This window comes from Schistocerca americana, chromosome 3, assembly GCF_021461395.2.
Source record: "Schistocerca americana isolate TAMUIC-IGC-003095 chromosome 3, iqSchAmer2.1, whole genome shotgun sequence".
NCBI classification, from domain to species: domain Eukaryota; kingdom Metazoa; phylum Arthropoda; class Insecta; order Orthoptera; family Acrididae; genus Schistocerca; species Schistocerca americana.
Genome location: NC_060121.1, coordinates 776,917,529 through 776,931,641, shown reverse-complemented (window position 1 = coordinate 776,931,641; position 14,113 = coordinate 776,917,529). Strand labels below are relative to the sequence as shown.

Sequence of the window (14,113 nt, the reverse complement as noted above, 5' to 3'; positions counted from 1 at the left end):
CATTTCAGATGTGTTACGACCCGTGGCTCTACCATTCATTCGATCCCTGCGAAACCCTACATTTGAGCAGGATAATGCACGACCGCATGTTGCAGGTCCTGTACGGGCCTTTCTGGATACAGAAAATCTTCGACTGCTGCCCTGGCGAGCACATTCTCCAGAGCTCTCCCCAATTGAAAACGTCTGGTTAATGGTGGCCGAGTAACTGGCTCGTCACAATACGCCAGTCACTACTCTTGATGAACTGTGGTATCCTGTTGAATCTGCATGGGCAGCTGTACCTGTACACGCCATCCAAACTCTGTTTGACTCAAAGCCCAGGCGTATCAGGGCCGTTATTACGGCCAGAGGTGGTTGTTCTGGGTACTGATTTCTCAGGATGTATGCACCCAAATTACGTTAAAATGTAATCACATGTCAGTTCTAGTATAATATATTTGTCCAATGAATACCTGTTTATCATCTGCATTTCTTCTTGGTGTAGCAATTTTAATGGCCAGTAGTCTATTTATTTTAGTACAGTTTGGCACTTCGAAAGTAGTTTATACGTTAGAAAGTGTAGACAATAAGAAGAAGAAAATTGTGGCAGTCGCTGGGAGTTTGTACGCTTTGTATTCATGTATTTCTTAAAGCAAAAATCAGATAATACCTGTAGAATAATTGACTTCACACAGTGGGTAGTAACCGACAATTATGAACGTAGTAAAACCAACATTTTATTAGCGGTCACCTATAGTGTTGATTTACACAACTCTTCCCCACCTTATATGTTTCCTTCAAGAGACCTGCTTTTTTCTGAGGTTATTTCTGAAAGCAGTGAAGGTATTTTAAAGCTCTCTTGCGACTCCAACGAAATGCGTATTTTTATTACCAAATGTGTTCGCTTTATTGAAATAAAGTAACAACATTGGTCTTAATGAAATATGTGTACCGTTCGGTTTGCTTTCTCCATCTAAAAACAGTCCGTTACAACAGATGTTGATGTTAGTCGGCTACTTAAGATTTTTGAGTTTAGAAATACAGAATCCCTTACATTCTTTTGTCAGCTTGTCTTTACTTATCCTTGAGATCTCAAAATTTGTCAGAGAAAAATGCTAAAACTTGTCTGAAAATCAGGAAAATATCAGGGAATTTGACTTGGGAAACGTGTGGCAACCCTGATCACTTATTTCACGTACTGTTCTAATTTTAAATAAAGCAACATTTAGTTTTTGAACAAGACTCTAAACATGGGCTTACTGTGACTGCTCACTATCTGTCCAAACGCCTAAGAATTTGAAATGCTCGGTCTCACTAATCATATGTGCATTCTTTGTGATCGAAATGTCAGTTTTTGTTGAAATGTGTGTTAGAAACTGTAAAAACTGAGTCTTACTGTGATTCAGCATCAATTTATTTTCTACAAGCCACGAACTTACGTCATGACTATATTATATGATACTATGTCAGTACAGCACGCAACATGCTTCACTACCAAGGTCAGCGGTAGCGCAACCAGTAGTTCGCGTGATATTCATTGGACTGTTGCCTGTAAACACGTGCCACGTCAGAGCTGTTGGAAGAGAGCTGTGGCGGTGACGTGGGTCTGTTGTTGTTCCCGCGTAGTGATTTGCAAAGATGGGAAACATCGAGATTCGAGCAATAATTAAGTACTTCGTAAACAAAGGTATGAAAGCAAAGGACATTCATGCCGGTTTCCAGAATACGCTGGGGGTCTCTGCTCCTTCATATTCAACTGTTGTCAAGTAGACAGATGAATTTAAATTTGGTTGGGAGAGCTTAGATGATGATCCGCGCTGTGGTCGGCCAAGATGTGTAACTACTCCAGAAATCATTGCTAAAGTGCACAAGATGGTCATGGAGGATAGCCGATTGAAAGAGCGTGAAATTGCTCACGCTTGTCAGATGTCATCTGAATGGGTGTATCACATTTTAACTGAAGAATTAGAAATGAAAAAAATTATCTGCAAGATGGGTGCCGCGACTATTGACGCTGGATCAAAAACATGTGCCGTCGCCATGGCAAAATTACACGAACTAAGATACGAATTGTTGCCACACCAGCCTTATTCACCTGATTGGCTCCGTCAGACTTCCATCTCTTCCCAAAACTGAAAATTTTTCTTGGCGGACGAAGATTCGCTTCAAACGAAGATTTGATAGCCTGAGTTGACAGCTATTTTGCAGGCCTGGAGGAAACTCATTTTCGAGATCGGATCGAGGCACTGGAACGTCGTTGGACCAAGCACATTAATCTACAAGGAGATTACATTCAAAAATATAAAAAAATCAGTGATTTAAGTACTTTTTTCTGTTCCGTTCCGAGAACTTTTTCAAACTACCCTCGAATCTGCATTATCCCTTTCTCATTTTTTTAAAAAAATGGTTCAAATGGCTCTGAGCACTATGGGACTTAACAGCGGAGGTCATCAGTCCCCTAGAACTTAGAACTACTTAAACCTAACTAACCTAAGGACATCACACACATCCATGCCCGAGGCAGGATTCGAAACAGGGACCATAGCAGCAGCGCGGTTCCAGACTGAAGCGCCTAGAACCGCTTGGCCACCGCGGTCGGCCAAACCATCCACAGACTGGCCGGTTAACCGGACCTCGACACAAATCCGCCGGGCGGATTGGTGCCGGGGACCAGGCCCTCCTTCCGCCCGGAAAGCCGTGCGTTAGACCGCACGGCCAACCGGGCGGGCTCATTTTTAACAATGTGACTTCACTACTGAATACTTTAAACAGTCAGGAAACTGACCATTCCGAAAGGAAAAGTTACAGATACGTTTAAGTACTGGGATAATATATGCAGAACAGAAATGCAGAAATGTCCTGAAATCAGAGTCGGGGGACCTGTAAGTAACATCAATTAGAAGTATTCTGTTAGGTACCCCGTCGTATCCATAAGAGTCCTCGATCTTTAGCGATTTAATTGTTGGCCCAATTTCTCCCTTGTCAGTATCGTGGAGGAGTGTTTCAGATAACAATCTGGGAAAGCTATTTTATAAGAGAGTTATATGATTTCCTGTAGGAAATAAGCTTTTATTAAGTTCACCTGCTACATTAAGAAAGTGATTATCAAGTACAGTATATATATCCGGCTTATAAGTAACTGAAACGTTTCTACTACTTACTGACTTTGTATCCTCACCCTGGTGCTGCTGACGAAACACTTCCTCCACGACTGGCCGTATGTTTTTAATTTTATCCTTTGATTAGCTACTCTATTTGCGTACAACGTCCTTTTTGCCTTCCTAATAACATTTTTAAGCACATTTCAATACTGTTTGTAATGGGCTACTGCAACGCGATTGTGATGGCTTCTAACATTTGGATATAATTCCCACTTTGTTGTACATTATATTCTTATCCTCCTAGTCAATAACTGAGGCTGCCTGTTAGTGCTAGTACCATGTTTTGTAGGTTCTAACGGAAAGCAACTTTTAAAGGGAATGAGAAATGTGTTGAAGGAACCATTATATTTATCGTCTAGGTTATCGGCACTATAAACATCCTGCCACTCTTGTTCCTTAAATGAGGTTTAGAAAGGTCTCATCTGTAACTAGATTAGCTTTTCTAAGTAGTTTATAGTTATATGTAACGCGATTTAGCACAAAAGGCTATTAGCGTTAAAATTTATGCATCATGGTCGGAAAGGCCATTCACATTTTTGCTAATAGAATATCTCTCTAGTAATGAAGAACCAACAAAAATGTAGTCTATGGTTGCGCTATGTTCCCCTGTACTACCGTTGGGAAGAATATAGTTTGCATCAGATGATACGAATTAAGGAGATCTACCAATATCCTCTTTCCTGCACACTCCCTTACACAAATAATGTTAAAGTCTTCACTTACAACTGATTTTTGTACTTCCTGTAAAGTGAACAAAGAAGCCACTCCAGCTTGGGCAGAAATGTTCTGAAATCAGAGTCAGGGGACCTGTAAGTAACAACAATTAGAAGTTTAGTTCCAATAAATTCAGCCACACCGGCACAACATTCAAATACCGTTTCCGTGCAGTGCTTTGATAGATCGACGGACTCGAATAGAATATCGTTTTTCACGTACTTCAGAGAACTCCTAGAAAAAGTGCCAGCTAACTTATATCCAAGTAAAGTAAGCCTCTGAATTGTCACATTATTTAAGAAGTGCACTGAAATACCAATAATGTCGGAGTCAACACCTTTAAGCAGTTCACTAACTTTATCTCTAATACATTGTATATTTTGATGAAATGTGCTAATTCCCTCACAGCTTGAACACCTAACCTTTGTAGAAAGTGGTTCCTTTGTTAGAAAGACTTCCTGTAAGCAGGAATACCTATCAGCTGACCTCAATCTAAAAATGTGCGGCTCTAACACCAAGTACTACAGGTGTTACCCCATGAGTGATCCCATGACCCGCCACTACTCTGACGCCTCCAAGCTTTGCCAGTCTCCCCTTCCTGTACTTACTGAGGAGCAGGCCTTGCCTAGTGAAACCTGCTCTGTTGACAGACTCAGCTGTAAACGACAGTGTTTATGAAAACTGATTAAGTTTACTTTTTGTTTCTTGGGTTGTTAATGACTGGAATTGTAAAATGAGCGATGTACTGGGTCATGCCTAATAAATTACTTGTAAAACTGGTCGTGTTACCAACATTTTTTCAAATGGTTGTAGCAGGGAAGGGTACGTTTTCGGACACAGGTTCCAATTCCAAATATTGTCTACTCAATTATTTTCAGCCATAATGGCTATGTTTCTAAACCGTGACTGTGTGGGAAAATTATTTGTTTCAAGTTTCTGCTACCAGTCACTTTTTATTTTCTGCTTAATCTAACATAATGCAACGCGTTTCGAACATGTTTTGTTCATTTTCAAGCGTTTGTAATACATAAATACAACGAGAAATCTTACTTAAAAATAAACAGTTTAAAACTAGATTAATCTAGAACACATTGTTTTTTACTGTAGCTGCTGGTGTGGCAGTACACCAGTGATACAAGTCAAGCAGCAAGAAGATGCAATATACGTAGTCAACAACAAAGAAGAAAACCAACTGAAGACATCACTGACTTTGATTTCTGCCCCCCCTCCTTCCCCCGAAATGCCACACCAGCAGCTACAGTAAAAAACAAAGTGTTCTAGATTAATCTAGTTTAAAACTGTTAATTTTCAAGTAACAAAAAAAATGGCTCTGAGCACTATGGGACTCAACTTCTGTGGTCATCAGTCCCCTAGAACTTTGAACTACTTAAACCTAACTAACCTAAGGACATCACACACATCCATGCCCGAGGCAGGATTCGAACCTGCGACCGTAGCGGTCGCGCGGTTCCAGACTGTAGCGCCTAGAACCGCTCGGCCACTCCGGCCGGCTTTTAAGTAACATTTCTCGTTGTATGTATGTATGTACAAACGCTTGAAAATGAACAAAACATGTTCGAAATGCATTGCATTATGTTAGATTAAGCATAAAATAAAAAGTGACTGGTAGCAGAAACTTGAAATAAATGATTGTCTACTCAGTCCCCTCTAAAATTCCTAGAAGTTTGTAGGAGGAATGTTAGAGCACCCTGTATGATTCCAGTCCACAGGTTTATCTAGAATTCTTGCTGCTGATCTGAGACGTGCGTGACGCACGGATTTCGTCATCCCAAACATGGCTATTAAGGCACTTAAAAAAAAAGCGACCTCGGTTGAACCAGGCATCGTCCATGAACAGTAAAAACTACAAGAAGTTCTCACTGCTGTGCTGCGGTGGACAATCCATTGGCTGAGCTAAATTCGTCGTTTAACTTCACTTGGTTCCATTCCTTATACGCACAGTTCAGCAGCAGTTACTCACCTGTCATGTACAAATACTCTTCAAAGTATACTCTCAGAAGTCTGTATTTCACTGCCAAGTTGAAGGAACCCACACACAACCCAATATTATCTTCTCGAAGTATACTGTGTGAGAGTTTCATTTTGAAAATCTGGGCCAGCTCTGTTTGGAACAATTTAGTTTCTCGTAAGTTTCCATACATGGTGATAAATTTCTTTCAAGATGGATAACACGTAGTGTGGATCTTTTTTCTGTACATTATTGCGGCTTCCGTGTACAATATTTCTGATGATCCATACATTAAATGCGTCATCTTCGCCGACCACTCAAGAACTGTTAAGAGTAGTATACTCCAACGTGAAGATCTGTAGATTGCTTTGCAAGATAGCGCCAGAACGTTCCACTCCAGGTGGAACCGTTGTGCAGAGTGTTTATGTTATTCTAAGCAAGGACAGGAATACAACAACCAGTCTCAATCCTATTAGTTTTTATTATTTGTACTTACCCAGTTTTCAGCTATAAATAGCCATATTCAGTGCAAATGCTCTGAAGATTGCTATTTATAACTGCAATCAGGATATGCAAGAGTGATAACTCGCTCAAAAGCACTGAAGATGGCTATTTATAGCTGAAATCTAGATGTGCAAGAGTGATAAAAACCATTGGGATTGCAACTGATTGCTGTATTCTTATCCTTCCTTGTCAGCAACTGTTTCTTGCGAAACTAAGCAGTTTCCGAAGCTCACCACACCTATTGCTCATTCTGAATTTCGTGCTGCATGAAATATTTATTCCCTACCTTTAGGTTCTTATCTCAGTGCACTTAGCTGAGGAACCTCTATCGTCTGTATGATTCTGATCCTAAAGGTTTGGGAGTACGCATTAGGAGTGATTTAAAATGGAATGATCATATAAAGTTGATCGTCGGTAAAGCAGATGCCAGACTGAGATTCATTGGAAGAATCCTAAGGAAATGCAATCCGAAAACAAAGGAAGTAGGTTACAGTACGCTTGTTCGCCCACTACTTAAATACTGCTCAGCAGTGTGGAATCCGTACCAGATAGGGTTGATAGAAGAGATTGAGAAGATCCAACGGAGAGCAGCGCGCTTCGTAACAGGATCATTTAGTAATCGCGAAAGCGTTACGGAGCTGATAGATAAACTCCATTGGAAGACTCTGCAGGAGAGACACTCAGTAGCTAGGTACGGGCTTTTGTTGAAGTTTCGAGAACATACCTTCACCGAAGAGTCAAGCAGTATATTGCTCCCTCCTACGTATATCTCGCGAAGAGACCATGAGGATAAAATCAGAGAGATTAGAGCCCACACAGAGGCATACCGACAATCCTTCTTTCCACGAACAATACGAGACTGGAATAGAAGGGAGAACCCATAGAGGTACTCAAGGTACCCTCCGCCACACACCGTCAGGTGGCTTGCGGAGTATGGATGTAGATGTAGATGTAGATGCCATGTCACTTGATGAGTAACCAGATATCTGCACACGTGAAAATATCACTTTGCGTTGGGCGCCCAGTCTTGCTCGCAACTGAGAGCAGTTCAGAGCCCTCTCATCACAGTGGAAGTCCTGACCTGGCGCTTTCTCGCCGTGACTGTGTGCAGGTGGTGGTGTCGACGTTCTTCCAGTGGAACCAGATCGTGTCGCACGCGCCGCCCATCCTGATGGCAACGCTGCTGGGCGCCTGGAGCGACCGCCACGGCCGCAAGGGTCCGCTGTTGCTGGGGCTGGTCGGCAAGCTCTTCTACTCGGCCGCACTAGTCCTCAACGCTTCGCAAGGTCAGCCAACTGCACAACGCCATCTCCAGTCTCGTTGACTGATGCTTTCTACAGAGACCGTACTGACTGCTTTGATAGAAACCTCTTTCCAGGTCGTATATGACTGCAGCTGAGTTGAGATCTTATTTGGTATTAGTCGAGTCATGGCGCCGTGTTGTCGCAACGTTTCGGCGAGCTTGCTACTCAGTATCTCCAGGCGAACTGTCGGGTTCGTATCTAAGTCGTTCCTCTAAAGCCCCTGGAGCACAGAATCGCGTGCCGACTGCCGGATGGGTGGACCAATCGCATGCCTCCGGAAGAAATATCGCGGCCAGTCGTGGAGGTCAGTAGTGTGGCGGTGGTGTTGATGGGGTCCTGGTGCCGAGTCATGGTGCTGCCCGTGTACCGTATATTCCAGGAAGTCGGCAGGCTAGACAGGCAGCTCCAGGACTCAACGCCCGGACCCCCAACATCCCATAGGAGGGAGGGGACACTTCACCACAGGCCTGTACATCTAGGCTCGCAGTTTCCCCACTCGTTAAAGGCCAGTCGGCAGTCCAGTGGCTATAAAGACACACACACACACACACACACACACACACACACGTATATATATATATATATATATATATATATATATATATATATATATATATATACTACTGGCCATTAAAATTGCTACACCAGCAAGAAATGCAGATGATAAACGGGTATTCATTGGACAAATATATTATACTAGAACTGACATGTGATTACATTTTCACGCAAATGGGTGCATAGATCCTGAGAAATTAGTACCCAGAACAACCACCTCTGGCCGTAAAAACGGCATAAGAAAGAAACTCCCTGCCTTTTGCCAATCACGCAGAATATGGACACTTTTTAACAGTATATGCACCAATGATGCCGAAAACATAGACTTTCTTTACAGATGGGGTAAGGCTCGATCTCCAAACTACGATTGTGAAGCAGCCAGGCAAACCGTTAGTCACACAGTTACAGAATGTCCCAAGAGGACCTGTCGTGGTACTTCCCACGATTTTCTAACGGCAACGAACGACACAACTGATTATATGTTGTTTTGTAGGGCGGGCAACCACAGCCAAACTTCGGCATTTTTCGAAAGAGAATTCCGCACTGGCTGTATCAATGACTTTTGTTAAATCTACAACCGGTTTCGCACCACTTATCGGTGCCTGAGGATGCAAAAACAACTGATTATATTAAAAATTCAGATGTGTGTTTGTAGATTACATGTGTTCTAGTTTCTATTATACACTACTGGCCATTAAAATTGCTACACCAAGAAGAAATGCAGATGATAAATGGGTATTCATTGGACAAATATATTACACTAGAACTGATATGTGATTACATTTTCACGCAATTTGGGTGCATAGATCCTGAGAAATCAGTACCCGCAACAACCACCTCCGGCCGTAATAACGGCCTTGATACGCCTGGGCGTTGAGTCAAACAAAGTTTGGATGGCGTGTACAGATACAGCTGCCCATGCAGCTTCAACACGACACCACAGTTCATCAAGAGTAGTGACTGGCGTATTGCGACGAGTCAGCTGCTCGGCCACCATTGACCAGACGTTTTCAATTGGTGAGAGATCTGGAGAATGTGCTGGCCAGGGCAGCAGTCGAACATTTTCTGTATCCACAAAGGCCCGTACAGGGCTTGCAACATGAGGTCGTGCATTATCCTGCTGAAATGTAGGGTTTCGCGGGGATCGAATGAAGGGTAGAGCCACGGGTCGTAACACATCTGAAATGTAACGTCCACTGTTCAGAGTGCCGTCAATGCGAACAAGAGGTGACCGAGACGTGTAACCAATGGCACCCCATTCCATGACGCCGGGTGATACGCCAGTATAGCGATGACGAATACACGCTTCCAATGTGCGTTCACCGCGATGTCGCCAAACATGGATGCGACCATCATGATGCTGTAAACAGAACCTGGATTCATCCGAAAAAATAACGTTTTGCCATTCGTGCACCCACATTCGTCGTTGAGTACACCATCGCAGGCGCTCCTGTCTGTGATGCAGCGTCAAGGGTAACCGCAGCCAGGGTCTCCAAGCTGATAGTCCATGCTGCTGCAAACGTCGTCGAACTGTCCGTGCAGATGTCTTGCAAACGTCCCCATCTGTTGACTCAGGGATCGAGACGTGGCTGCACGATCTGTTACAGCCATGCTCATAAGATGCCTGTCATCTCGACTGCTAGTGATACGAGGCCGTTGGGATCCAGCACGGCGTTCCGTATTACCCTCCTGAACCCACCGATTCCATATTCTGCTAACAGTCATTGGATCTCGACCAAGCGAGCAGCAGTGTCGCGATACGATAAACCACAATCGCGATAGACTAATTCCGACCTTTATCAAAGTCGGAAACGTGATGGTATACATTTCTCCACCTTACACGAGGCATCACAACAACGTTTCACCAGGCAACGTCGGTCAACTGCTGTTTGTGTATGAGAAATCGGTTGGAAACTTTCCTCATGTCAGCACGTTGTAGGTGTCGCCACCGGCGCCAACCTTGTGCGAATGCTCTGAAAAGCTAATCATTTGCATATCACAGCATCTTCTTGCTGTCGGTTAAATTTCGCGTCAGTAGCACGTCATCCTCGTGGTGTAGCAATTTTAGTGGCAAACATGTCAGTTCTAGTATAATATATTTGTCCAATGAATACCCGTTTATCATCTGCATTTCATCTTGGTGTAGCAATTTTAATGGCCAGTAGTGTAATACATTCTGAACGTAACATTTCGCATTCGTAGCATTGTTTTCGGCAGAGAAAAAATATGCGGTGCATTACTTTCTGGGTTACCTCCGGGGTTGGAACATTAATAGTGCCAACTACTTATTTACAGCTCGTACAAAATAGATACGTGTTTCAAAGTTTTACAGACCTTCAAACTAGTCACCAGCATTGTGTATAACCCGTTTCCAGCGACGTGGGATTGTAGGATACTCTTAGCAGTGCCAGTTGTGTTGACAGTTCGAATGGCGTGGTCTATTGCCCGACGATATTGTTGCAGTTCTGAAGCGAATGCGGTGAAGTGTTTCCTTCAGTTTAGAAATCGAGTTGAACTCACGAGGGCGTAATTCAGGGGAGTGCAGTAGGTGGTATAGCACTTAGCAGTCCTATCAGTCAAACAAATCAGTAACAGCTTGCACTGTACGTGCTTGAGCATAGTCCTGCAAAATGATGGTCAGGTCCTGCAGAAATTGTCATCACTTCTGTCTCTAAGCTGGTCGTAGGTTGTGTTCCAAAACTGAACGAGGGCGATTTCTAAAATGAAGGAAACACTTCACGGCATTCGCTTCAGAACTGCTACAAATTCGTCAGACAATAGACCGCGCCGCTCGAACTGGCTAATATCGTGTAGGCCCTTGCGAGCAAGCAAAAGTGACGGAACACGGCATGCCATGGACTCGACTGATTCTGAAGTAGTGCTGGAGAGAATTGACATCATGAATCCTACAGGGCTGTACATAAATCCGTAAGAGTACAAGGGGGTAGAGATCTCTTCTGAACAGCACGTCGCAAAGCATCCCAGATATCCTCAATAATGTTCATGTCTGGGGAATTTGGTGGTCAGCGGAAATGTTTAAATTCAGAAGAGTGTTCCTGGAGCCACTCTATAGCGATTATGGACGTGTGGGGAAGCATTGTCCTACTGGAATCGGCCAAGTCCGTCGGAATACGCAATAGGTATGAATGGATGCAGGTGATCAGACAGGATGCTTGCGTACGTGTCACCTGTCAGAGTCGTATCTAGACGTATCAGGGATCCCATATCACTCCAACTGCACACGCCCCACATCATTACAGAGTCTCCATCAGCTTGAACGGTCCCCTGCTGACATGCAGGCCCATGGATTCATGAGGTCGTCTCCATACCCGTACAAGTCCATCTGCTTGATTCAATTTGAAGCGAAACTCGTCTGACCAGGCAGCATGTTTCCAGTCATGAACAGTCCAATGTCAGTGTTGATGGACCCAGACGAGGCGTAAAGCTTTGTGTCAAAGAAGTTAATTTTTTACACTAACTAAATATTTTCTGAAGAATCTTTGAACTGACAACTTTTAAACCCTTCAAGCGTTGTCAGACGACAGCATTGCACTATAGCTGTCTGTCCTGAAAGCTATATATATGTATCTATTTTATTTATTTATTTATTATCTTTTATATCTCATTCGTTGTGCCGATTTTTCCAGAACATCGTATCGTCCACAATAACACAGCAACTGAATGCTACATGAATACCTCATATCTTGTCAAACTTGTGGAGTTAGTAAGGAAAAGGTTACTTCTTTGCCAATAACTTTATTAAAATATGATTGCAGTTGATAAAAAACCAGTGTAATTTAAACGCGGTGAGTCGCATTTATTAGCTGATACCGCTATCGGAAAGAGTGCCAAAAGATGCGTCTATCAAGGAGACATAAATAATAGTATAAACAGTATTTAACAACATTTTGTAATCATTTATCGTGAACACACTTGCGCAAAAATTCTGGCGTATTTACTTATGAAGAAACTTTTATTTATAATTATTGTGAATTATCTGAGTGTGACAATGTTTATAACATTTCTTTAATTAAATATTGTTTTCATGTATTGGTTAAGTGCGGAAAGTTGTCAAGTTCAGTCAAAATCATGTCTGTAGAACACAAGAATGATGTAATTTTGGCGTGAATGGCCTTCTGCCAATGAGAGTTACAGTGGCGGAAAACCGCTGGAGTCAAGTGAAGAGAGGTACTTTGTGAATGATGCACTCAAGGGAGCGATTCTGGACATTTTTGCACGGTTCTGGAGGAAGGCAGACCTTCTTGTGGAATAGTGCAATATTCGGTCGTGTAGGTGATTGATTTTGTACGGTGAACAGCCACTACAAGATTTTTAACGTTTGGTTTTTGGGCACTTCACGTTGAGATCTGGTGGAAGGCAAACCTATCTGTGGTAACGTGTGATTCAGTCGTGTCGGTGACAGATTCTGGGCGGTGAATGGCCGCTACAGTACTCTAATTTTCGCGAGGTCTAAATGTGCTACTATGCAGAAACTTACCTTTTCCGCTTGCATTACGGAATTGAGAATAGATAGGGTATGAATTCCTACTCGTTGCCTGTCATTTGTTAACGTATTAATCGTCATTCTGAACTCTGAATTATTTTGAAAAAATGTTAAATGTGTGTGAAATCTTATGGGACTCAACTGCTAAGGTCATCAGTCCCTAAGCTTACACACTACTTAACCTAAATCATCCTACGGACAAACAAACACACCCATGCCCAAAGGAGGACTCGAACCTCCGCCGGGACCAGCCGCACAGTCCGTGACTGCAGCGCCCCAGACCGCTCGGCTAATCCCGCGCGGCAATTATTTCGAGTTGGCGAATATTTTGTATATTGTGATCAGAAAATGGCATTAGTTTTTTCGCGTGACGTGGATTACTATTTGGCTCGAGGATTTCACTACCATTCTCGTAATCCTCAATGCAACTTCATTTCACAACGATATCCTTCTCTCAGTGTTACAACTAGTTCTAATATGGCCACTTTCCATCTATATGAGATTTTCTTCCTTAAGTAAACGTTACTCAACATAATTCTCTCGTGTCACCTATATAGATACTTCAAATTGTCTTTATTTAATATGTCTTATTATTATCTTATTTTATTAATTCATCATTCTAGCCAATGCATAGACTATTTGACTGCAGGATCTCAGCTTCAGGTTACCATTTGCAGGGAGTTTGCTGCTGAGCATGAAAGCAGACATTTGCAGCTCGATCCTAGGTCATTATCGAACTATTCTTTTTAAACAAAGCCATGCACAGATCAGTTAACTAAAGTGTGAGCAACATCAGGTCAAGTCGCAGTTGGTTTGCTAGTATGGTACGGTTGCTAGAGAGTCTACTACTGAGCAGAATATGTACATCTACATACATACTCCGCAATCCACCATACGGTGCGTGGCGGAGGGTACCTCGTACCACAACTAGCATCTTCTCTCCCTGTTCCACTCCCAAACAGAACGAGGGAAAAATGACTGCCAATATGCCTCTGTACGAGCCCTAATCTCTCTTATCTTATCTTTGTGGTCTTTCCGCGAAATATAAGTTGGCGGCAGTAAAATTGTACTGCAGTCAGCCTCAAATGATGGTTCTCTAATTTTCCTCAGTAGCGATATACGAAAAGAACGCCTCCTTTCCTCCAGAGACTCCCACCCGAGTTCCTGAAGCATTTCCGTAACACTCGCGTGATGATCAAACCTACCAGTAACAAATCTAGCAGCGCGCCTCTGAATTGCTTCTATGTCCTCCCTCAATCCGACCTGATAGGGATCCCAAACGCTCGAGCAGTACTCAAGAGTAGGTCGTATTAGTGTTTTATAAGTAGTCTCCTTTACAGATGAACCACATCTTCCCAAAATTCTACAAATGAACCGAAGACGACAATCCGCCTTCCCCACAACTGCCATTACATACTTGTCC

The 14,113-nt window shown here is 42.9% G+C and overlaps 1 protein-coding gene across 1 annotated transcript in view; it reads left to right on the top strand.

The window, feature by feature from the left end:
- Positions 1-14,113, top strand: part of LOC124606656 (proton-coupled folate transporter) — a 329,568-nt gene that overhangs the window by 139,306 nt on the left and 176,149 nt on the right. Inside the window, exon 3 of the mRNA XM_047138661.1 lies at positions 7,439-7,613. Coding sequence (XP_046994617.1) covers positions 7,439-7,613 — 175 coding nt within the window. The remainder of the gene's footprint in view (positions 1-7,438; positions 7,614-14,113) is intronic.